The 26268-nt window shown below is 44.8% G+C and overlaps 1 protein-coding gene across 3 annotated transcripts in view; it reads left to right on the top strand.

Annotated features, from left to right (window-relative positions):
* The window catches only part of LOC136984959 (homeobox protein Meis1-like), a 39908-nt gene that overhangs the window by 11465 nt on the left and 2175 nt on the right, over nucleotides 1-26268 (top strand). For all 3 annotated transcript variants that reach the window (XM_067282110.1, XM_067282109.1, XM_067282108.1), the window contains 3 exons: nucleotides 1689-1827; nucleotides 13160-13299; nucleotides 17265-17341. In XM_067282110.1, coding sequence (XP_067138211.1) covers nucleotides 1689-1827; nucleotides 13160-13299; nucleotides 17265-17341 — 356 coding nt within the window. The remainder of the gene's footprint in view (nucleotides 1-1688; nucleotides 1828-13159; nucleotides 13300-17264; nucleotides 17342-26268) is intronic.

Consider the following 26268-nt stretch of genomic DNA (forward strand, 5'->3'; position numbering starts at 1 on the left):
AACTTTGTGAAAGTCTTTTGCTGAACATTTTACGAAAGGAACAATCTCCGAACACTGTTTATTTTCACGAGAAAGATTTATTTTTATAATTTAGAACTTGTAAATATTAAAGAAATTGTCTTAAAGTCGAATATAAGAGTTTGAAACGAAAGCAAATGTTTATCTGTTGGAAGTCAGAAGAGGCTTTCACACGGGGAAAAAAAGTTGACGGGTAGGAAGAGGCATAATTCAAATTTTAGAAGAGGAGTACGTCTTATAAAACGTTAATAAACTCGCCATTAACCTAAAAGGCACACCTAGAACTTCATACGAAGTGACACTTTGACAAGAGAAGCTTGTTTTCTCTAAATAATATATAAAATGGCCGCATCTCTCAGTCGACGGGCATAGGTAAATGCTAGTCAAATATTCATAGGCCTCTTTCGAAACGCCGTTTCTCCTTCCTTCGATCTATAATCGAGCAAACTAACAAAGTTTGATATATTGATAGTTAATCCAACAAAAGGAGAGCTCGTATATCAGTCGAGAAGCGGCCGTGTTTACGTTAGTCGAACACGCTCATTCTACACTCGAAGGTTGGTTCAATTCATGTAAATTGGAAGCCAGTTTTGACAGCTTGCCCTGATTTGTAACCAAATTTCTGTCTTTGACGCGCGATTCTACAAAATAATGTTCGACATCAACGCAAATTTCTAAACGGCCGCTTGGAAAATCCAGGTTAAAGTACAAGTGCAGATTGTATACAGTGGAGTTGCTATGGAGAGCGCCTCTTCTTCTCCTCCCTCCTGCCCCCGACGGTTATTATGTAAAATATTATTAATAGCAGGAAAATCAAGTGAAGAAGGGGAAACAATCGGATTTAAAATGGAAATAAAGATTCTTCTATTGACTCTGCTATGAGGGATGATCGGATGCTGACTCTCTTTCTGCTTCGTAAATAATGCATAATAGTTATCGAAAACTTATTCCGATTTGCAAATTATATCGACGCCTGTTCAAAATTCATCTGCCCTTTTCGTCTGCCAAGAAATGATTTGTGGCCTTTCTCCCTCTCTGTCCGCTTCTCCAAATTGAATTTCATTGTTCAAATTAGAACCGTAACTAAGAATAATGATATTTTTCGATTAATAGCTCCACCAGAAGAAGGAGAAAAAAGAAAAAACACAAGATGGAAGGGGAGCATAGACGGATTAATTGGTTAGCAGAGCATCTCCTCACTAATTTTTGTTTTGCAACAAAAAGAGTTTTTTTAAAGAAAAAAATATAATACATTTTTTTTCCTCTTTTCCTCATCTGCATATTAATTAATGCCATCGATTAAACTCTGAACGGTTATTAATTATGTTTTTAAAGCGATTTTTCATGGTTTCTCTCTCTCACTTTTTTCTGGCCAACATTTTAATGACGTAATTGGGTGGTCCGCTTTTTACATTCATTTATGTAAATTCGCGGTAAAAGTGGAGCGGAGGTGTTAAATCGCTGGAAAGTTTTTGCTGTTAGATAAACCTCCGTTTATGTATTAACCGAATTTGTAGCCGTTATCGAGCGAGGAACCTTAAATTATCGAGTTTCAAACCGTTTGCAACACGGGGATCTTCAAGATGAACGTAAAGTTATGTTTAGAGTAGAAGGTGAATTTTTACAATCTTTACGGTGTTTTTAGTAATTGCAAACGTTATCTTTGGCAGAGACCGCCTTCTCAATCGCTCAATTCGTACAGCATGAGCGGCGAAGATGCCAGATCACCGACAGGATCGACAGGTACTCCAGGCCCAATACCTCAACAACCTAGTTCTCAACATAGCACCGACAACAACAGCGAAGCAGGTAAGCCAAAGTTATAAAAATCAAAAAAGGCCACCGGGTTAGCCAACACAGAATATGAAACCCCCGTAGAATGAACATCGTGGGGCCAGCTGCAACGTATATATGTCAACGCCGTGCAGCTGGGGAGAGTGTAAACACCGTCCACGTCACATCCTGTTCCTTACACGGGTCTTAGTTTCGGAGCGGAAAAACCCGAATTTTCTCTCTTAATAAGTGCCTATTAGACGCGATTTTTTTCTATTTTTTAAAAGATTCTCTCCCCCCCCTTCCGACACTTTAAAGAGTGTTTTCTGGTTGGCTTTTGTTTCGTTCTTCCCTTGCGACCTACGGGAAATTGGTTCAAAAGTAGTGGCGCTCGTGCACGTCCCACTGCTCTTTTTTTAATCCAATCTCGGTCGGCTGGCCATTTGCAAACCAGATGAGGAACCAAGGGTGTGCCTGCAGGTAGGGAAGACGAGCGACGGTAAATAATTCAATAAGTGGTTTTCCTCGAAAACGGAATTACGCCGGTTATTTTCTCTCAACGACGTCATTGTGTACTGGATTTTCATTGAAAGCTCTCGGTGTTAAGGAAACAATGCCGACCAGACAACTGCGTCCATGTTCTGCTCTTGTTGAGTACATTGCCTTCAGTCAATAACGATAAATGGGATTTGGGTTAAATAATCAACACTCGTTTCAAATGCGTTACTTAACAAGAGTTTTGGGCTCCATTAGAAAACACTTACGCTCATATCGGGGCGAATTGCCACCCTAAAAACTTTCCCTAGTGTTTATGAGGGTTTTATACCAATCTAGAATAGAAACTTGAATCGAGATCTTTTCGTTTAGCTCTAGAATAGAATCTTCTGCGGTTTAAATCAGACGGATTTTATTTTAGAACCCACTAAAACCACCGTAAACATCGACTTACATAAGCGGGTTAATTAATTTCTACGCTCGACGTCTGTGGATTTGCATGGTGTTTCTTCGTCTTAAAACGTAAAAAGATGGCGATACGGTCTTTTAATTTACGTCGTGACCAAATTATCTTCTCGTTTTAAACTACGGATATGAGTTTTACAACGAAAAAACTGCGGTTAATTCACAAAAAAATAGCTCAGTTTATGGAATTTTTCGAGTAAATTCCTTCGAAAAATACCCCCAAAGAATAGAGAAGTTTCAAATGGTTTCAGAATAAAACATGTTCTAACTAGAGACCACGGAGAAAGTGAGCAAGTAGGGGTTCTGAGTGTGGTGGGTAAGAGGGCGAGTCAGACTGCTCCCTTACCCCATGTTGGGTTCTTGTTTTCGTCCATATCTGGAACGAGTCATGTTGACCTTATTAGGAGTGGTACCGAGTCCTGGTTCTATCCGGGGGGGGGTTGAACGAAGAATGGGTTCTCTCCGATTTCCGATAGTTACAGCACGAAACGTGATCTTTAAGTAAACAGAAATGCCTAAAAGTTGGAGAGTAGTTCCTTAATTAAAACATTATGTGGCCAGTCTAAGCTTATTATCGTTACGGTTTTAAATAGTTTCGAGATGGAATTCGATCGAATTTATAAAACGGTTGATTCTTAAAACCCAGTGGCGTGGCATGTATAGAACAGAAACAAGATGGCGGTCGTTGCGGAGAGCGATTACCAAATAGAGGTTTCTCGGAAACCGAGTGTACGGCCACGACAGAAAATGGCCGTCCTAACTTTTATTAGAGACGTCAGAATGAATCTGAATGGCGTATTGTGACTTACAATCGCTCGTGTTCCGTAATAACCCGAAGGGACAGCCACCACCCCCTCCGAGAATTGCGAGACTCGGCTCGACTTTCTCGAATGGACCAGACTTTTTTCCTCCCCTTCCTCCTCTTTCGCGCTTCTCATGAATATTAACGAATTCAAAATCGAGCCGATAATCCTCTTTTGATGTTTAAATTGTCCCGTAATTGTTAGTCGTACGGTGTATTTTTGTTTGGCCAGTTTTTGGCGCGGTTTTAATCCCGAACGTTGAACACGGGGGACGTTGCCCCATCACGTGACACCTCATTCATATCTTGTCCTCCGCTTCGATTCGGGATGACGCCATCTGGACTGGTCTCCCATTCCGACCGATATGAAATATTTATAGCATTGACAGAGGGGCCCGAAAGTGACCTAAGAGCGAATCTAAAGCCGGATAAAACACTCCATTTTACATTCTTAGATTGGACCCGTCCTCCTATCTGTGCCCGGTTTTCTATAGTCGAAACCCCACCGAGTCTTCGAACATACTAAAAAAATGGCCCCTCCGCGTGAAGATTTGGTAACGCTTCCGAGTTAACTTCATTAAAAAAGCAGAGAAGAGCAATTAATTATGGTGTAAATCGTGCGGAGGTATTTCATTTTGTGTTTGGCCGTTAAGATTTTTATTGCTTATCGCTGTGTACTTTTCAGCTTGTTATCAGCTCGGATGTTAGTAGCTTTTCAGCCATCAAAATATTTGAAAAACGAACTACAACACCTTTCAATGAAAAATACGAATAATAAAACGACAGTAAAATCGTCGTATAGTCGAAAGGTAGAACAGGCTTTCGATACGTAAAGTCTCGTGGGCTCAACACGCGAGACCTGTCGTGCCACGAAACAGTTTCATTCCATGAAACTGGGTCGTCCACTTCAGTATGTTTGACTATAATCCATTGGATAAGATTTTAAACAATACTGTATACGCCTATCGATCTTTTATGAGGGGGCTCTCCCGATCTCTACCTGTTTTCGATAGATTCGTGCATTGCACTCGTATGAGCTTGGTCAAAACACGAAAATACTTAACCTGCTTTCGGTAAAAATTTTGAATCGATTCTTCTATTTTCAATCCTCGCTTAAAATGTCAACTTTTTCCTCCCCGTTCCACTCATCCCCCCGTTTGCTTGTTCTTCTTTGCCATTCGGCTTCAGGCCCGAGGCGTGTTGAACCGTGTTGATCTTGGTACAGAAAGTTGATACGAGGTCCTGTCGTTCAGATAAGGGACGTGGATAGACCCAGCAAAGGGACGAACGAGCAAATTTTCCATGTGTAAGCCTGCTCACAGCTCATCTCTTTACGTTTCCTTCGATCCCCCTCCCACGCAGACGAAACAAAGAAGCGAATTCGCTTTCCTTCCATTGTCTAACCCAATCCTGGTTAGGCTAATGTTGTGAGAGCTCATTCTCACGATTACGTCACGAAAATAAGGTAAGTAGACCGTGACCATCGATGGCTTTTTCGGGTGTTTTCTTTAAGATTTTTATTCACTCGGAAGAGGATGTTTAACTGCCGCGGCCGGGCTGGAAATGGCACCCGGGTCATTTGTAGAGCATGACGTCATTGGGGAGAGCGCGTCACGACCACTCTAGTGTGAAGATTGTCACGTGTGTGTAGATTACGTAATTATTTATATCCTTTGTTCGCTCTTTCGATAGGGACCAACGCCATACAAAAGAGGCAGAAAACGGCGAAGGAGTCAAGCCGCGCATACTCGAGCCTCGCTAATGTTTCCGATTTAGCATAATCTATCAAAATGGAGAATAATCCCTCTTGTAGTCGATTCTACGGAATAAATGAGGTAAAGCAGACTTAGCGTCGACACACACACACACGGTTTTTGTTGGAGGGAGACCCCAACGGGCAAGATAGCTCGGCGATAAAGGTTGGCGAAACGGGAAACTATAGCATGGCACCTCTCTCATTCATTCCGTTCACACTCCCTTTTAGACCCTTTAAACTCTTTTCACCGTTCCACTCTATTGTTCACTTTAGTTTAGCTTCTCCATCCAACAAACTTTTCTTTTCGTTCCCGCTGACGTGTACAATGGCACCCATTTTATCGTCCTGCCAACTTGCAGGACGTTAATTGGAACGATTCTGTCGACGACATTGCTTTCACCTTCTTGCCAGAAACATTCATCCCCGCTGACCATGACTGTGGGAAGAGGTCGGAGGTCAGGGACGAACGAGAACGTGGCCCCCTCGGCGTTTCACCTGGGCTCTCGACCATACATAAATACTTACGCGGGGTTACATAAATGAATATATAAAAAAAGTCCCCGACAAGAAGAGGGTGGCGTGCACCTAGAATGTTAATTAGGAACGTCTGACTGATTTAATTAGCAATGGAGAGCTCGTTTGATACATGTGGGACAACACGGACAGATCACGTAACAGAGGACTGGGTCGAAATTCCATCTCCAGTTTCTCAGAAAAGTCCGGTAGTTGGAAAATAAGCTGGAAACAGAACGGGCCCCAAACAGTTATTCCTAACGAGTGAAGAACGAAAAAGAAAAAAGCTCGCGTGTTACTCCTCTGTTATTTTCTTCATCACGCAACTTGTCTCGTTGTCATCAAACTTTTGACAGCTCAGCTTGTGCAAAACGTCCTCGTTCCGATCACGAATGGCTTGTGCCGATGCTAGAAAAAGAAATTTTCTCCATTAATTAAGCGAGGGTGAGGTGGACGACCTGATTTCTAACATCGTCTCTTTCGGTTCGTTCGAGACGTGACTTTTTACACGATCATTTACACTTGTTTTTAGATATATTTATACAACCGATCCAACCTTCTTATCGGTTACAAATCCCGTACACTGCACAGGTATCCGCACACACTGGACTTCCACGTAGAGAAAAGGTCAAAGATCGTCCGAGGTGCTGATAGAGGAGCACTTTGACTGTTTTCGCTCCTCTAGTTTGTCGTGTTCATGTGGCGAGCAAGATAATTGACGTCTGATTAGCTGCTTTGTGTCAACACTTCGATTAGAAAATCGCCACTTTTTATCGCTGCTATCGAGAATCGGAAATGCGTAAACAAACACTAGCAAATGCATCTTTTGTCGGTAGGTACACCTTACGAAAATGCATTAAGGGGGCTCCTTTTATCGTATATTTAACGTTCGGTCGAGGTTTCGATTGCATTAATAAGCTTTAACCGAAGTGAATTGTTACGAGTCGAGCGTGCAAACGTTGCTCATCTCATTCGTGTTACCAAGATATTTGTGTTTTCATTTGTAATTTCCTAGAGACGACGAAACGAATGGGATATATAACTGAGTTTTTCCCTATGGCTAAGGTGGGCTGCGAGTAGGCCAAGGGATGAAAAAATCGCGTGGACCTGTTTGAATGGTTTTACAGTGCGAAAGTTTTTGGAAAAGAGTGATGCAGAGCTTGGCAGACCCGGGGACTCTATCTAGAATCTATAAAGTTTTACGGCGACGTTTTACAAGCAGTAAAGTGGAGCTAGGAAATTAGAAGCAGCGATGTAATATCAGCAGGACACGCACTTCGGAGTCCGGCAACACTTCCCCCCATCCCGTTTGTCAGAGGATTTTCCATTGGCAGGCGGGAAAATGGAAATTCTTGGCATGCTTTGTCAGTCAGGCTGTCCGAGGATTTTCCTTGTTATTCTGCTGGTTGTTACATCCGGGCATTGATCCGTGGTTAGTAGAAACAACAGCCTGCCTCCGTCGGGAATTTATTCCGCTAAGTGCGGCTCTTTAATTGGACGTCTTGGACCGAAGATTACAGACAACGCCAATTAGAGACCGCTACAATATAAGACAAACTGTCTAACTAACAATCAAATTGTCGCCGCGCGAGACAGTTCCACGCTTTTTCTTTCTTGCCGCATCCCCGATAAATCATCCGATTTGAAGATCTTCCAAAATGGCTTAAAGGGTGAAAACCCTTCACGAAATTCGCCTACTCTGTCCGAAAATCCGACAGTCCCTTAATACATCCGGTCAACTGCGATTATCGGTCGCTATGGGTTTCGTCGCTACGCGTGACGAGACGGCGACAATTCTCGTATCGCGTCGTAACTCCCAACCTTTAATTATGTCCAGTAGGAGTTAGAAACAGCTGGTGTAGATTAAGGAGGGAAGAGCGGGGTCAATATCTTAGCCATTTGTTACAACATCGCGGTCTTGTCCTAATCCCGAAGTGACCAGTCGGAATTGTAGCCGTAATGACCACAAGCTGGACACCTTGAGTGATGTCACGAAGGTTTTCCGGTGCCTCCATACATCACTGCATCGACTCTCTCAGGATCCATTAATCATTCTTCCGGACTTTTTCCGCCTCTCCTATCCTTAATTAAAGTAACGGAAGGTCCTTAATCCAGTTGTCTGATTTCCAACTGGATATTTAGAAACGCAAGGATTAATCGTTCGGTCCGTAAATAAATAATCGAGACCCGAAAAAAGAAAAAAAAAAGCGGCTCGTACTCGTAATTACTGTTTGCAGCCTCTCGTCAGTCCCGCGTGTCTTACAACTGAGCATCTTTGTTCCGGCTCCATTAGAGCGTTCGTTTCGAGCCAGCTTAATCACCAGATCACAGTTTAGATTAGTTTCCGCTAAGTGCAGGCTCGTTCACACCCCGCTCTCAACCGAAATAGAGAATGAGACGGGATCCCAAAATAGTAGCGACCGCGACTCTCGTCCAAGATAAGCATCCCCCTTTGGCAGCTACAGATGAATGAAGAAATCTTTTGGTTTTTAGCGACTGCCGTGCATTTTATACACTTAATACCGGGCATTTAGCCACTTTCTAAAAGTATGATCGATCAAAAAGGGGGGGGAGAAAGTTAAGGAAAAAAATAATAAAGAAAAAATCGAGCCGATCCGAACGAGTTTCGGGTTACGTCGTGATATCTGCAGCTTCAATTAGCGGCGATCGAAAATCTAGCATGCAAATGAGTGGCGCGACACACAAAGGGCGGAACGAGAACAACCAGGCATCTTCGGTAATCGGGATTTTTCATTCTTGCCAGCTCTTGTAACCTGTAAGAAGATCTTTTTCTTGTTTTTTTCTTCTTCGAAAGTTTTCGGCGAGGTCGAAAGTGATGCGAAAATTGGCAATCTTTAAACCGCGCTGCCAGATGAGTAGATAAAGTCAAGGGTTATCCCGAGACGACACAGAAGGGCTTTTATCTGGCAGAGTCGTGTCATCGCTTGTCGTGGATGCTGCAAACAAAGAACGACAAAACCATGCCAGTTAAGGTTGATAGCATCGACAGAAAAGAAGAAAGGAAAGAAGAAAAAAGAGAGAGGCAGTAGACATATCCGGCAGCACGATTGACGAGTCGTAAAAATTCGTGACATCTATAACGATATTTCATTGCCTGTTAGCTACAGTTTTAGTACAAATCCCAACAAGATTAGACGCCCGCCATTAAAGGCCTCCCGTTCTTAAAACGTTTAATTAAGCCTTGCTCGATATTTCTTGCCGGATAGATAAGATGTTATCGCTAAAAATTCGACTTAATACTCCACTATAAAGATGTAACGGCGATAATGGACGTCGGAAAGTCTTGTAATTTGGGTCGGCGGCTGGTGGAAGCGACGGAGCGACGCGACGACGCGATGCGAGATTTTTGTATCCCGAGCGTCAATTATTGGCGGAAAGAAGTGGAGATGGAGTAGGTTGCGCTAAAATGGGATCATTACTCGGCAGTTATTACTTATCTAAACTGCCCCGGTGCAGTCGTCGCTCGCGTAGCAGTGTCCAGATAGGATGAATTTACAGCTAGCACAATCGTCGCTTCACGGGTCCAACCGCGTATAGGGCCCTAGCGGCTGGGATGCAACCGTTAATACTACAAATCCAGCGGTAATTTGTCACTGTCAAGCGGGATGATGAGGACTTAGATGCGGGTATGCCGGGTAGGATAAATTCTGTGCGCATGTTTATTCGAGCATTACGTCCTGGTGGACACAATAGAGAGGGCTGCAGACATCGACTTGTCACAATTTATCACGGAACAAACGTTACTTTGTTAATCTTCGATCCGCAGGCCCAAACTTTGGACTGGATCAATAGTGGACGGCGATGTTGCTGCCGGACAAAGCTCGGTTGCCATAGAGACAGAGTATCTGCAAGGCGAGCATGATTGATGAGCGCCGAGTTTTAGACATTCCACAGAGTGGCAGAACAATGGCCGGGACAATCGCTGCGCAGCGTGGCTGCAAAATCTACCCTTACGCAACTAGACATACAAAACATGTTGCCTCTCTCTCACAATTCCGTTTTTGGCCTATTAAAAAAAAGACTGAGCAAAACGAACTGTCCTGTTGCCTCCCCCTTCTTATCTTTCAGTCTTTCTTTTTGGGAACGCTCCCGGATCGAGACGTGGGGGATGTCCCACCCCCGGGCTGCCCTTCGGTTTTCGGGGAGGGCCGTAATTAATATGCGACCCTACACGTGCCAATCACGTGACTTTTTGACCTCGTCCCGCTACTAGCTCCGCCTACCCGTCTTGGCTCCACCCTCGTGCTACAGGTGCCCGATATTAGCCAGCCGACTAGCGTGGGCGGGCCCGTCTACCTCCCCACCTCCTCGCCGCCGTGTTGCCACACGTTTGATCCTCGGCATCCTTTTTATATATATATATATATACATACATACATATATACGTATTTTTATTTTATTTTTTCCCGAATTAAATTCCCGGACCGATAAGCTCGGCGGTAAATATCTCTGTATTGAAATTACAAACGGACGAGATACTTTTATCTACAATTTACTTTTTATTGCTCGGCTCGAAGGCCAAAAATCGATACGTCTGCTCTCCATAATTATAGAAGCCGTTTGGATCTCCCTAATTGCCACCGGGTTCCCTCGAAAATCTCTCCCCCCACGCGTCCTTCGCCGCAAGACGTCCCCCCGTTTTCATTATTTTTGGGGGCGCCTCTCACCCGGGTGCCACCGCTACCACCACCAACCACCAGCAACCGATTCGAGGCCTCTCTCTCTCCAAATCGGAATTCTTGGGAGAATCGTGACTGCGGGTCTTTACTCATCGCTATCGATTATCGCTGATTCAGATGGATAGCGAGCGGTTATTTTCATGTTATACCTGGATAAATGGGCATGGGCTTTGTCGGATTCCTTCTATTACGTACGGGTAGGATAGTGACGTTGTGCAGAGAAGCAATCGTCAACCAAGTCCATTTGCGGATTTGTCTTTAAGCGGTTTTATCTGTCAGATTAGGAAGACAATCGAGTGACAAGCGCCGCTATTAATTCGTCCGTACAGTAGCGGGACGCGTTGTCCATTGTGCAGCCTCCGGTCTGGCTAAGCGGATTTACTGCCAGATACAAACAGTTGAGCTTTTTATAGATCCTGCTCAATTGTCTGTAAATAATTCAATCTGTCCAACTCGGATCGGTTGGCAGATTCAAAACTCAAACATGCCACGTTTGTTCTGTTCATTAAGCCCCCGCGGGCCGAAACGATACCACCTTCCCTTCCTCTGCCCCCCGTCGCCGAGATATTTCGGTAATTACCGCTAGATGGCATTTTCGCCCGGCCCTTTTGTATTGTTGGCGGCTTATCTAGGTTATAGGCGCGTGCGGGAGTGGAGGAGTTCTTATTCACAGTCTTGAGAACAAATGAGTGTTTAGTGGAGCTGTCATACAAGACGCGCGCCCGTCAGAACAAAGCCCGGGCTTTGCCTGCTAGGCAATAATGTCGGAAAATTAAGCGGGTAGGCCACTGCCACGTGGGACGCAGCGCGCGTAATACGACGTCTGGCTTAGCGCGGACGGCTCGGGGACTCGCCTGCCTAAAGGGTTTTCACATCTCATTTTCATACCCGCCTCCCTCGGGTCCACGGGCCGGAAAAAAACGCTCCCGGCATGCACGGCGACGGGTTTACATACGCTACTCGTTCTTAATGGTGATTTTAAGCACTTCATTTGCCGCCACCGTGACACGTCTTACCGCGCTGTGACACTTGTGGGAATGGCGTATTCCCCGTTCGACTTCCTTTAATCTGGCCAGAAACCCTGTTGTTTATGAGAAAGTTGATGGAAATCGCTAGGCCGAGTATGCAGCGCGAAGGAATATTTCGAGTTTAGTCACAGGTTAGATACGTGCCGCGATTGTTGCAGAAGAGAATCCTTTCTGTGGCAAAGAATAGAGAGAAATCTGGTCCCGACTTTCTCTCACTTAGGGACATTTAAAGCGAAAATAAAGCCAGGTAATGGGCGAGTCATAGGAGGTTGTGTTCCTTTAATTTCCACATAAACTAAGAGCAAAGTGTTGGAACAATGTCCTTTGGGGTTCCTGCTGGGAACATTTAAATTTCAGATTTTTCTCTGCGAGGGGATCTCACGTTCAAGTGGTTTCTCTGGGACAATACTGTACAGGAGTTTATGGTTTCATTAGTTGCTACCAAGTAATGGTCGGTGATAGTGGGGATGGGAAGTTAGACGCCAAAGGCGTGCGCATCGATTTTGCTTCGCTTTACAACATGGACAATTGAATGTCTAAAAGCCTCATCCGGACATCTAATGCCGAGAAGAAGGTCTTCACCCTCCCGACTCCCCGCGTCATTAGGAGGTCTCGTCTATCCGTAAAGCGAACGTCATAAAGGGGAAAAAATAAACATGATCATTGTTGTGGACGTGCGCCCAATATCAACTTGACTGATTTGGCCGAATTGTGTACGCCAGGCTGTTGTACCCAGAGAATGTCAAATCTGAAAGATGATTGCTGAAGGAGATCACGTAGACAGGTTTCGGTCTTATTCGGGGTCATCCTCTTGTCCCCTGGGTCTCGATCTCCCGCCGGATGCCATTCAAACTTCACTTGGCACATTATGTGCCCGGAATGTATGTGAAAGGTGTCGATTATTGCTGCCACACCTAATGGACGTGAAATGTCCCCTCTGCCCCGGGGGGCCACGAAAAACGACCCTCCTCGCTCTCCGGAGATTTCTCGCCACGGCCTCGTCTTCTTCTCTCTCTCTTCATGACGTGAGTAGCCTCCGGGCACCGGACATGGAGGTTTGCTCGTCAGGAAGTGATTGCTGTCTGACCGGAAGTGGCTGCAATGCCAACAACTTCCGATCTGTGAGTCTTTCTTATCAACTTTCGATAAAAACAATCCACACAGAATGAAAAGTGTTTATCCCGGATCGATTCCCTTCACTCATATAAATCCCATCGATGTAGGGTTTGTCCTGTCCGGCTGAAGACACAAAATCGCATTCACACTCCAATAAACTACACACAACCATAGAATTTTATGTCGCCTGTACATACAATTCTATCGCTGTGTACTTTATTCTACTCCCTTTTATTATTATTATTTTTCGTCGCGCGACTAAGTATAAAATAGTTCTCACTAAAGCGAGTTAACAATTAAGTTTAATACTAAATCTGTATGTGGTCTGGCAAAATGAATTTTGATTCGTGACCAAAATAAACCCAGCGGGATGCCTTAAGATCGTGTGTTTTAAAAATAAAATAAATTGGGCCAAAATTAAAATAAAAAATTTTTATTTTGGTTGGATCAAAATCCATTTTTTCTGATCAAAAACCCTCTTTTTTTGTCCTAGGGGATGCCAGTATAGGGTCTGGAGATGGGACGGGGGATGATGACGATGACGATCGAGGGAAGAAACGACAAAAGAAAAGGGGCATTTTCCCTAAAGTGGCCACCAACATCATGAGGGCGTGGCTGTTTCAGCACCTCACGGTAAGTTTATTTTGGTCACTTTCTTTCGCGATACGGGCCAAACATCCGCCACATACAGGCCATCTGTTTAGGGGGGGCATTAGAGATATACATGCTTAGTTCTACGCGTTTTCAGCGCGTTGCAGTCAGAATTTTTGTTTAATTTTTTAGGCAGAAAACGTCCCGATTAGTCGGCAATCAAAATCCTGGCCTAGGCCTCTCGGAGATCCCTCGACCTTCCAAAATTTTGCCACTACGGCCTACAATCTAGTATCTAGGTTCTTTGTCTAAAGCTAAGACCCGAGAGGACCTCTGATGATTGAGGTCTTACGGGCATCTTGCCTTACGAAATACACTACCCAGTTCCTTAAATTACAGTCCAACTCTATAAATTGCACGGTCGTTCTCCGAGCACCGAATTAACAACATCGGAAAACTGAATTTTTTAAATTTAGCCCTGGAGATAAAAGGGAGCGAACCACGGAAAAGTCTTCTCACTATTCACGTGTAAAATATTTTCTAGGCCGGATATTCTTAAGACCGAGCTCAGACTTGTTTTTATTCAAGAAACACCCGAACGGGCCTCCAAAACTCTTAACGCTAGTCACGAAACAGTTTAAAAGATGGACGATTTTCTTAAAAAATAAGAACGAGAGCTTTCATTTTCGAACCCGCAAACGGTGCAAAAGACGAGATTAGGAATTGCCATAAAGAATGCGGATGAATCTTTGTTGTAATATTCTTCTTCATCAGTTGTGCCACCATCCAAATTCCGATTCGTTTAAATTCGAGAAAGGTTTAAGTCTGAAACCAGAAACCTCTAGGCCAACCGATTTATTGAAAAATAATTCGAGAAGGGAAGCCAGCTTATCCAAAAGCGATGGACCCCACCAAAACTGATTACCAAACCCAACTTCTCTCCGGGGATTCGGCGCGGAATTATCTGGATAATCCAGCATCCAGGAACTTTTTCTAACAGTAAAATGCCCAAATTTTCATGTAAACGGGCGTTTTAGAAGATTCGCAAAGCGATTCCAATCCGGGGGATGACCGCATTTGACCTTTAACGATCGCCATTTTGATGAAAGTGAGCCCTTGTCACTTATAAATTTTCATCAACCTTTATAAAAATCGGGTTCTTTTTTTCGTGGGCGCCTTCCTCGTGCACAAAGATATTTATCTCAACTAAACTAAACGTTTTAAAACACGATGATTACTTTCAATTCGGGCCAATTAAGTATATGAGCCAAAAGCCGGCTCCATTTATCATCTCTAATTAAACTTTGCTTTATCTTCCGTTTGGTCAAGGAGATTCGTGCCATGGCACTAGACAAAAAAAAAAAGAACTTCAGGAGGATCTCTCTGGCAAATACGGGGGACACAGTATCAATATCGTTGGGTGAAGAAGAACTCGGTCAACACAACACTCAGCCGGTGCAATATGGATCTTTGTTAAAGGGGCCAAAATCATTATTAACTGAAGGTGCTAATAACACGGCCGCGTTTATTAGGGCGCTTGTAGCTGTAGCAGCTGTTGATTGTCAGTCGGAAAGTTTTGCACCCGCCTTCTAGTAGGCCCGGGAATTTTCGACGACTGACGATTATTGTCGGCAAATATTGTATAATGGCTGCCACTTGTCACGGCGATAAATCTGTACATTCGGATTTGGCTGTAGTTTCCACTAATTATGTTCCAGGCCCCGTCGGACATCACGTGTAATCCTCAAAGTCCATTGCCCCGATTACATAGGATTGTCACAGTAAATAGTACATTTGACCTTGTCTGATATTATACTACACGCTATTGATTACTTTCTGTCAGGAGGCACCACCTACTGGCTCGTGCAGCTAGGCCATCTCTCCTCCCCTTTGCATTGTCAACCATTACCTGTTCTCTCTTTTTTTTTTCTCTCCCCTCCACTTAAAATCCTTAGAAGGAAAAAAATCGGGACCGGTGCGGGTGGCTAAAGACTCACAGGTGTCCTGGGGATGTAAGACGAGACGGTGACACGTCAAAATATATGAAGGTAGCTGGCAAGAATGCTGTCAGTTATCATTTGCCGCTCTCGTGCCGGTGTGCAAGTGTAACAATACATGACAACAACCTTGCACCGCATGGTTAAATGAGAAGAAAATTCAATCACCGTTATTCACTGTAACAGATTAGCACTTTATTTTCCGAACGGTGCTACGAAGTTTATATAAATTACATAATGTACTTATTTATTTATTTATTTCGCCAAACTCTTTTCGTAAACGGGACCCGTATGCCTTGTCGGAATGGGTCTTTTGTTACCTTCTGGGGCTCGACTTACGTGACACTTTCTTATTGCCCCAACGTAATGAATGTCTTTTCTTTCTTCTCGGACATTCGATAAATCTTCTAGTAGAGGTGACATATGTCCAACTGTAACTGCTCTCTTTGTGTACCATTCACTAGTGTAACGCACTTCCCGCTTAAGCACTGGACATCTATGTTTGCTCGGCCTCCCGTTCTTCCTATTCATTTTTGCTTAAGTAACTGAAAGATTTCTCGTTTTAACCATCTCGCTTCGCTGGTTTTTGCGGTTTGTCACGGCGTTGACAAAACAGGGATCATCGGTGTTTTTAAATGCCGCAACGTGCCGCATTTAAAACACTTACGATTCTCGTATTTTAATTGAAATTGCCCGTATTACTTAATTGAAACAATAGTGAAACTTATTTAAAAAAGGAGGTCTTCATCCGATGTTCTTCATCGCTTCGGGGGATCATTAAGGCAACCGAATTTCGCTTTTTATGTCCATTAAAGAGCAAAATTCAGTTTGTTAATCATCACGGCATTCAAATTATATTAGATAAAATCATCTAACAGGTATTTTGAGCATAAAAACAAATGATAAGTACACGTCTAAGGGGGGTTCGCAAGCCGGGATCGCCTGTTTAGCAAAGAGCATTTCGATTTACGTGAGGAAGTGTGTGACGTCGACGCCGTTGTAACAGATTTGTCCCGTGACGTACATTAATTTTATGAAAAACGAATCTCATTTCAAAGACTGCACATTTTAATTAGTGTTGTTTACGTAGTTACATTAGTTACAAAAGCGTTAAGCCCGTTGATAGGATGCCCGTTTCACTCAATCTTCATCCAGGATTACCAAGGAGCGCTGAAATGGCAACACGTTTTGCATATTGCGGCTTCGGCAGCCATTGGCACGAAAGGGCTGGCTACAAAAACATTTTGTATAGCGAGAAAGCGATAAAGGTTTGTCTAAGGTTTTTTTTCCTCTCTCTTCCCGATATCTTTATTTAAACAGGGGTAGCTCGTCTGCTCTTAAAGTGCGGCTCGATCACGTGAGAAAGAGTCGGACAGGCGATGTTGGTGCAGAAGTGGGTTTGTCCCGTGAAATATGTTCGTTTTATGAATACTAAAGCTGTCAGCCGTGAAACTCCGATTGTTTCCAAGGTGGAGACGACTACCGACTGCTCACTGCCCTGATAACATTCAACGATATTTACTCGCAATAGAAACACAACAGATAGTCGGACTGGTGAACGACACAAATCTTATCTTCTCACTTTTTCCGCGGTTGTAAATATTAAAAGTGACACTCGTGCCTTATGACGTCTCTTAAATTTTTATACTTCTCTTTCTAAACTGCGTTCATAAACTACCGCACCGATTCTTCGGTTACGTCTTTGTAAACTTTAGACACGTTTCACCCCTCCCTCGGCTTTCTTTTTTATTTTATTTTAATGTTTGTTTATTAGCTGCTCGCTCTCCGCTTCTTAAGCGAAGATATTGGAAAATAAGGGATTTTTCATTTCTCTCTTTTCCTTCTCATTCATCTTTCATGAAAATCTAGGCTTTAATTTTCCCGAATTTAATACCCGTGAAAGGCAATGGTGGCAATTATCGATCCGCAGATGGCCTCATAACTATTAATGGGGGGGTGATGGAAATTAGTCGTGTCGAATTATTCTTATTTTAATTATCCTTCTTTCAGCATCCTTATCCCTCGGAAGATCAGAAGAAGCAGTTGGCTCAGGATACTGGCTTGACGATTCTGCAGGTCAACAATTGGTGAGTAGTTGTGGGTCTTTGCACCCCTTCTTTAGCCGCTCGTTCCCCACCCGTATGGATGAAAACTCTTAATAATAATCCAATTTAAAACTGTATAAACATATTTAAGAGAAAATGAGAATTTTAACGAGTTTAAAAAAAAGTAGAAGAAGTTAACGAAAAAACTTCGTGTAACTTCTATTTCTAGTTTAGTAGTTAATTAAATAAGAGGCCGGTATTGATTGGTTTGCAGGACGTAAACGGTTTTTCTCCGTGTTTAATCTCTTTTTTTCACTTAATAAAAATTACGAAAGGGGGTGAGAGAGTGGTTGTTAATTCGACCCCTCGGAGAAAAACTTGGTCGGATACAAAAATTTATAATTTTTTCGGTGGTTTATTGGCTTTGGATACAGCAGGCCACGAGGGGAGGAAATCTTACGCAGAAGATTGGTTTACGTGTAGCGATTTTCATCGCTACCGTCGCTCGAAGGCCCCCTAAGAAGAGAATAATTTTAGGTTTGACTTCCCGCACACACACCTCGAGCCGAAGAAAAGTGAATTTAAAAAGGAAAGGAAAAAAAAAGGCTGTTGTAAGCGAGGGAGAGGCGAGGGACACTTTTGTTGCTGTGGTGCTTTAGAGAAGTGGTGATTATGTCGGTCAAGTGGCGGAACTCCTAAGGTGGTCCCTACCTATATAGCCTAGTTAGGCATATATCTGAGCGGGTGGAAGGTTATTCGAGCGAATCTTCCTCCGTTTCTCACGATGCCCTTTATAGAAATGTGTGGTATCTGGCGTATGGGGTAATTGGCGGGAGCACCTAAATTCTTTTTTTTTTCCTTCCCCGAAATCGGTAAAACTCATCCCACGGCGATTGGTTCTCGGGTTGGGGGCCCTTTCGGGGTGCATACCGCTCGCTCCTCTTTCTCCTAATGACACGGTATATAGGCCTACTTGTAGTAAGTAAGGAACTGGAGGTAATTTACATCGAAAGTAATTCCCAAGGGCAGTCAGGTAGATAATGACAGGGCCTTGTCCACCTAACGAGATTGCCGGGTTGGGCCACGGCTCGGCTCTTGTTTTTTCTTTATTTTTGCGCCTCTGCAAACGGATCTCGCCACCGGGACTTAAATCAGTGGCACAGATTATCCGGGCGCTACACGTGTTGTATGGCAGCCACCCCGTATAAAACCGTGATGGAATGCTATTAAACTGGAAATAAACATTCTGCAGGAGCTCTTAATTGCCGAACGACAAAACATTTTCCCTTCCTGTTTTATTATCGGACCGCGCTACCGTTGTGGGACGCAACAGTGCCTCCGTTAATCCCTTGGGGAATAAAGTGACCCAGATGACGATTATTAATGATTCGGCGCGCGGGATGGACAATTTTGACGATTTTTCTGTCAACGCGGTCGGGTCACGTGTCACTGGGGGGATGGTTGCCGACGGGGAGCTCCGTTTGATGGATGGGCGGCGCGGTATATTCATTACCGTTTCGATGGCGGCGCGCCCCTGGCGCGCGCGCGCCAAGCGGCGAAAGCGCCGTAGTTCGGATACCGTATGCAGGCGCATTGGCACAACGCGTCTGATTTATTATTTGCGCCTGGTAGCGGGCGTACGTAATCGATGGCAGAGGCGATGTTATCTCCGCAGACAATTACATGTGGCGGTAGAAGAAATTAAAGTGGGCTTGCCTCGAACAACGTATTAACGTTTATTGACGATGTCCAGCCACCATAAAACCAACTTTCGGCCCTTTTTTACGAGTCTCGTTTGGTTTCGGGGTGTCCTACGGGTTAAAACCCCCTACTTGTTATGCCGAGCGCGTAGCAAAAGAACAGACGGAGGACGACGGGTCTTTGTTCTCGAACCCCGGGAGGCCGAATACTTGCACCTGACCTCTTCGACCCCAAGGGGAGAGTGGGGCGACATAAAAGAAACTTCATCCCTGGCCAGCATGCCGTAGGTGGGCCGAATCTTATCTTCTTACACGGACTACACTAACTGGTTTGACCTAGTGATCCCCAGGTGAGTTTACAGCCCGACAGCTGTACGTATGGCTTTGGGCTCGGTCGGGGGTAGCTCCATTCCGCCGGGATGATCCGAGCCAGACAAGATAAATTCGAGCCCCGGACCATTGTACTCGGCTGTTTATTACATTACCGAACAAACCTGTCAGGAGCACCTGGCCGCTTACTGCTGCAGCACCGTTAACAATATTAATCCCGTCCGTCCGATGTCTGTGACAGCTCCGATAGATCCAATGGTTTCTGTTCAAGCGAGCACCCTCCATTAATACACCAGTCGTAGTTTCGAATGTCTCGCATTTTCGCGTGATCGAGCCGGGCCATTTGGCCTGGTAGATACGAGCCGAAACCCCGGGGCTTTGCTTTTCTTTTATTTCTTCTTTGATATTTTCGTCTGGGCGGGCGGAAAAAGTGACACTAACGAAACGTCATTAGCGGACGCTAGAGATTCGATCCTGGAGGATTAGTTAAGAAAGAACAGTAAATTTGGAAGGAAGAAGAAATAATTGGTGAACTGTCAGCGTCCTGCTCCTGCGTGGCGCCTCGCAGCCGGAGACGCCTGTCACTTTTCATCAAGCTGAACGTTTTCAAGATGGCTGCCCACCGCACGCCCTCTGGCGACCAAATGGAATTTAATTAGCGGAGAAGCTCGGAAACAATGTTTAAGGAAGAAGTGGACCCGGATCTCCAGTCGTCTTATTGATTCCCTCATCCTCCGTTTCGGATATCTGATGCCAACCCTTCCTGGCACAGGCGCTTCGCTTCGTTCTGTTGCGAGCTGCCAACCATTTTGACTTTTCCAAACTTTATCGTTAGGTCCCAACCAAAACCAAACTCGAGAAGCGAAAATAAGCACGGCCAGAGCCTAAACGAAACCGTATCTCGAAGCTCTTTCCAGGAAATCCTTTGTTTATCGCTTTAGAATGGCCGATATTGGTGTAGTAGCACCAATAAGGGTGTCGCACACACTAGAAACACAAGAGTTCTTTATGAAACGTCCGTAAGTACGCGGTATGAAACGTCCGGGGCGCCAGAAAAACAAGGTCTCTCCGCTGGCGAAGTGCAATATTTCAAAGGCGAGGCGTTTTATAAAATGGAAACGGAGGGTCAACTGCTCTGTTCTAAATTATCCATTCGGTTTGGATAGGGACGCATGGCTGCACCCGCCTCATCAGCGGCAAAGGACGATGCTGCACTGGTAGTAATCGAATCAGTACATGACTGGCTCTAATGGCTTGTGCAATGATCTTGTTTAGTCAGATGCGACTTCCTTAATTATTCCTGCGTTTTTCTCCGATGTTAGCTCCGACTGTCATTCTTCATTTCGTCCGCGCTGCACGGATACTCCACCCCGAGTCACCATCGGTTATGCAAATGTGGCAAACGATAAAAGTAAGTTTATTTCTGCCCCGTCTCTTTTGCCACCATCTGCTACCGTTCCCTCCTCCTTTTATCTGCAGTAACACTTAATAATAAGACTTATTTAACACCTTTAAGTATTGTTTTACGAGCTTGTCTTTGGGGTGTCAATGGTCTGGACGTCGTTCCCGTCACGTGATATTGCCTGTCACTCCTCGTGGCTATTGTTAGTGGCGGTTACCATGACGATGTAGTAGACGAACGACACTATTTTTCAGCTTTAATTTTTCCATAGCTTTATTGCTTTGCGGGGAATTGGCAATCGCACGCCAGAAACGATTTTTCGCCGGCGACGTCGCTCTCGCTATCGCCCGGCAAAGGACACGGTTAACTTTCTTTAAAAGATAGCGAAAGGCCACTTAACCCGGCGATTTTAATCACCCCCTCCCCCCAGCCCAATGTCTTCGCGTGATGTTCGGCAGCAATCTATAAACGCCATGCCGGTGGCGAAAAATCCGTTAATTCCCAGAGAAAATTTCGCAATTTTTGGCTACATAAAAATATGCTAAATACTACTATCGACTGGTCGTTCGGTATCTCATCCATCACGGCATCAGTTTAATTTGTTTCAGTTTTTTCCCCCCTCCTTATCAGGTGTTACTGTACTTCTTTCTAGTTAGTGGTGCGCATCAGAAAAAGAGTCGAGCTAATTTCCCGTCCGCTGTAAACACGTCATTGTATCAGACGACGATTTTCTCCCGCTTAATACCATCAAACGACCTTATTGTGTTCTGGCAGGTTTCCCTGGTAATTACCGACCTCTGAAAAATCTCTCACTTCGGGACTTTTTAATTAGAAAGTCGGACAAGAAGCAAATTATATTACTTATCGGCTGAAATATCACCTTACAAAGTCTAATCAAAGAAGATGTCTTCCCTTATTTGCTTGTAAGGTGTCGTTTGGTAAACCTAATAGCCGTTTTTGTTACAAATATCTCGTCTCGAGTCAGGCTGACGTTGGGCAATTTCTATTTCTTTACGGCATTCTTAGTGGGGTAAACAAAGGGGTCGACTCCTTATTCGCACCGTTCGATTAAGGATGAATGTAGGGACACGTTCGGATCCTTACTTCCACCATCCACTTGCAATTTCTACGTCCCTACGACATTCCACAGTAAGGTAACAAATTTACCCCCTATCTGACCCTTGCATCCATTGGGATTAAGTGTATCCCTAAATCCATTCGGGTGAATGTAGAAATTGCTAATGGATGATGGATGTAAGGACCCGATCGGGTCCTTACATCCATCATCCATTAGCAATTTCTACTTTCCCACAGTAAGGTAAACAAAGGGGTTTACTCCTTATCTGCACCCCTACATGGATTCGGATTAAGACTTTCTGATAGGCCTACATTATCTGGAATCTTAAAATCACGAAGGAGCCCATCAATTTTGGATAATGGACGATAATAAACCCATTATATTCATCGTCCCGTTTTTTATATTAAATGTATTTTAATGCCCACCTTCCCCTCTCCTTGACCGTTTCGTGCGCCCACCTCTCGATAACAATTTAATTTCTGCGTATAAAAGAAAAAAAATCGCATATAATTGGAGATAAAGTTAATTTTTCGGCCATTTTTTTTAACCGCGATATTCGAGATTTACAAAAGCTCGCTTCCGCTTAGCCGAGCGATTGATGGCATTATTTCTTCGGTCATTAAATTGCGATTAAATTGACACCCCGCGTGTGTTTTAGGGTGATAAAGATAATTAAGAAATTAAATTTAAAATGTAATTTGAATCTGGTATTGTTCTATAAACGAATTAGAAGAAAATTCCCATCGCGTTGCTTCGTGAGGATTCGTGGAAGGAGTTAAGGAGTCGCCCGCCGATCGCCATTTTTATTATTATAAATATATTGAAAAAAATAGTTATTCAACTCTTGTGTAAACTCGAATAAAGTATTCTAACGGGGAATTTGTTCAGCGATGCATCGGTTTTATGCCTTTTTTACTGTTCTAACAATAAAATAAATGCCATTGATGGGCACGACAATACTCTTTAAAGGTTTCGTTCGGTGCACGGAAGGGTGAAGAGCGATTAAATGTGCTTAAAAAAGACCTTTTTAATGAGCGAAATTCATGCAAAACACGCAAATCCACGGATAATCGGGGTTATTCTATTTTTTAAAAAAAACTCGCGATATTATCGGAGGCGAGAGAGTGCGAAATCCTCCCTCAAACCGTTGAGAAAATGGCGGAATGGGTTTTTAAACGGGACAAAACCGAGTTCCGATTTTCCGGCAATCCCTAAATCTGGCCGGGGGAAGGGGAAGGGGAAGGGGAAAAAACTGGAGGTGCACCAGTCGAGGTCGTTAAGAGCGAAACGACACAGAGTTTAAAAATCCAGATACAAATTTGGAAGAGGTGCGATTTAATGCGATTCTGGAGAACAGCCAGTGGCCGTCATTACCAGTTATTCCGTATTTATGAAATCTCCATGAGGGAGGGCTAATTCGCTGAAAGCAATTCGATGTCGTACCAGGCGGAGCTGCTACAAAAAGGTCCTTGCTGTAATTACCGCTCGCGACGTCCGACACGCTCCGACTGAATGGCTGCGCCCTCTAATGACATTTAGTGATCCGCAGGAATTGGATTGTGAGCGAGAAATTGCTCCTGGCTAGTGTTAGAGGGACTCATAATTGCCATTTAGTAATAAGGCGGCGTCAGAAATGGATGCCTGGCATTACGACTGTCCTTCCAGTTGGCAATAATCAGATGCACTTGATGGATGTTAATTCCTTCCCTTCGCGCCCGAACCACTCGACTTCGTTGGGGGAGGGGAGAAAATTCGAACGTCGGTGGGGGTTTCGGACCCGCACGCGTAAGCGCGTAACGAGGGCAAAGGAGAGGGATGGCCGGTCGGAGGGGAGGAAGTTTAGCTGTTTAAACACAGTAAAAGATCGGCGCTCGCGTTTATGTAGTGTTACGAGTGCGTAAAGATTCGATTCCGGCGTTTACGATGGGTTTTATTGGGGCGCAGGCCGCCACTTCGGACTCATTATCCGGGCGTTTATATGCAAAACTAAAAGGCGCGGCCCGGTCGGATGGTAGTCCTAACGACCCGCAATAATTGAATGTGACACGACAATAGTATAAGATAATGAAAACATTCTCTTCAAACAACAAACATTATTGATTATTCTGCGCTCGGCCCGTGCATGGCGGAACACGCTACGTTCCCGTATTGATCCCCGTGCGTGCGTCATCCCTCCTCGCACCCGATTCGTAAAGTTGGTGCGGGCAGCAATTGGTAGGAGGAGGTATAGTTGGAAAATTGTTATCCCGGCTATTTGAACGGGAAGACAAAGAAGTGGCAGATAGGGTGGGAGAAGAAGGGAAATTTCCCTGGCACTCACTCACGTTTTACTGTTATTGTTGTTTTAAAATATTTCTATTGCCGGCGGTGCGGAGAAGAAGGTGTTCCGTCCTCCCATTTACAGGCGAGGGATTGCAGACATAGATCATAGCTCGGGGTTTGCATGAAGCGATCGTCTTTCCCTTCTCATATGCGGAGAAGCAGTAGAGCGTACGGACCAGGAATTCCTCCATTCAAGGCTGGCGAGACGGGGGTCCCTTTATGGCTCCCGAATGTCCTTTGTTCACAATGGGGTGCAGCCATTTTTCTGTCGCTAATGGTATGCTATACCTCTCCAGTCTCCTTGTCTCCCCCTTTTGTGAAGAGACTGCAGCCAGACTCCGAATGAGAGGTGTATCTCCATTATGTGTTCGGTTTAAAATCACGATCGTCTCGCTTTAAAACGTAATCACATATTCAGAACGCATGGCTGGCTTCCGTTTTCAGACTGCGGCTCACGCGTCGGTCCGGTTCTCGCTCCATAAACCTCCCATCCAGATGCTCGGCTAAGTTGGAATTTTCTAGCGCCTTTCTGAAAGAAGCGCGGCGATTCGCAAGGAGTTCTCATCCCCTGGTCCTCGGAATTCCGCCCGAATTACGGGATGCCCGGATATTCCCAACTACAGCATGCATTGTAATCGCCTTTCCCTCTCCATTCTTTAACGCCGCGCGCTGCCAAGCGCCGTCTAAACCTTAATGGCGACGAGCGCCAGGTAGGGAAAGGGAGTCGTGCGAGATAACCGTCCCGTGTCAACACAACCGGCCAGGTGATTGCCTCCGATAAGAAGTGTATCCCTTTCGATGACGCCATCACGCTCCGCCGAATCTCGCTTTTTTTCTCCTCTCTCCCTCCGTCAGCGTAAATTGTAACTAGTTATCGCCCCGTCCTTTGACCCCTATTCGGACGCAACTCGCGGATCGATGTAACGATCAACCTGTCGCTTAGCACCTGACAGGTAAAGGTAATCATTTAAGGTGCGGGCAGGTGGAGATGTAGGCGGTTCCATATATCGATTCCGACTCCCTCGTTATCTATTGAGTGTGTTCGTGTTGCCCGTTCCATCCCGCCCCACTCACCAGCCAATGGAAGGATGGGACCCTCCAAAAACTCATTAGCCCGGATCTTCTCATCCTCTCGCCGGCATAAATATTATAAAATAGCCCAGGGACGGGGCGCTCAGCGGCCGTAAACGTCCGAGTTTACAAGGTGCGAGCCCCGGTGACGTCAGCAACCAGCTCGGGGACCGTCCCGGGTCCCTCCAGCGGTAAAATTTACAAACAGACAAGAAAACGCCATTAGAGTGGCGCATCCAGCTTTGTCTGGGTCCGAGTGGACGGAAGGCGAACTGCGCCCCATCAATCGTGCTTGACGCGATACGGTTGTGTCTCGTGGGACACTAGTCTGGCTAGAATCAATACTGGCCGCAATTACCGATTACTTGGCATCAGCTCCAAATTATGAAAAATAACCTCTCCCGTCCCTGGACGGTCATAAACTAAGCCTACTGTGACCACCACCGGGACATTGCTGCATTACTGTAAGTGATTCTCTGGTATCCATGGCGACCGGCCCCTCTCCGCCCAATACCAGAAAGGTGCAGTTTTTTTTCTTTCCTTCCCTCCTCCTCCCTCCTTCTCCATTCCCACTCGCTTTTCCTTAATGATCGTAAAACCGGTCGGTTGCTAGCTAAATAAAAATCTCCACCCGCGTTATACCTGTAAATAATGTAAGTCCCGCTCGATTTTAGTCGCGGTATAAATTAAGGATATAGATATAAATATCCTCCCCACCCCCGCACCCCCGTCCGGGAGCGAGAGAGAGAGATAAGGGACGAAATCAAAGAGCGTCAGCTGCGAAGTCAAATGAATACTTACTAGTTGCCATTAACACCATCTGCCACGAGGTTATGAAGTAGCAATTTTTATCTTCTCCATCACACTTTCATTATTGTCGACGTTATGAGCTGTCACTTGACGGGATGCTCGGGGCGATGCCGGCATTAACAAAACATTTCGCATAGTCACTCACCTATACCCCGTTATATCCGTTTTTACTCGTTAATTACGTCACTCAGGTGAGTTTTGATTGACGCACCTGATAGCGGCTCCAATAAACTTTTGCACCGCCCCCAAACCCCCC

Source organism: Centruroides vittatus, unplaced genomic scaffold (assembly GCF_030686945.1).
Source record: "Centruroides vittatus isolate TY-2023 unplaced genomic scaffold, ASM3068694v2 contig_941, whole genome shotgun sequence".
In the NCBI taxonomy this organism is placed as follows: domain Eukaryota; kingdom Metazoa; phylum Arthropoda; class Arachnida; order Scorpiones; family Buthidae; genus Centruroides; species Centruroides vittatus.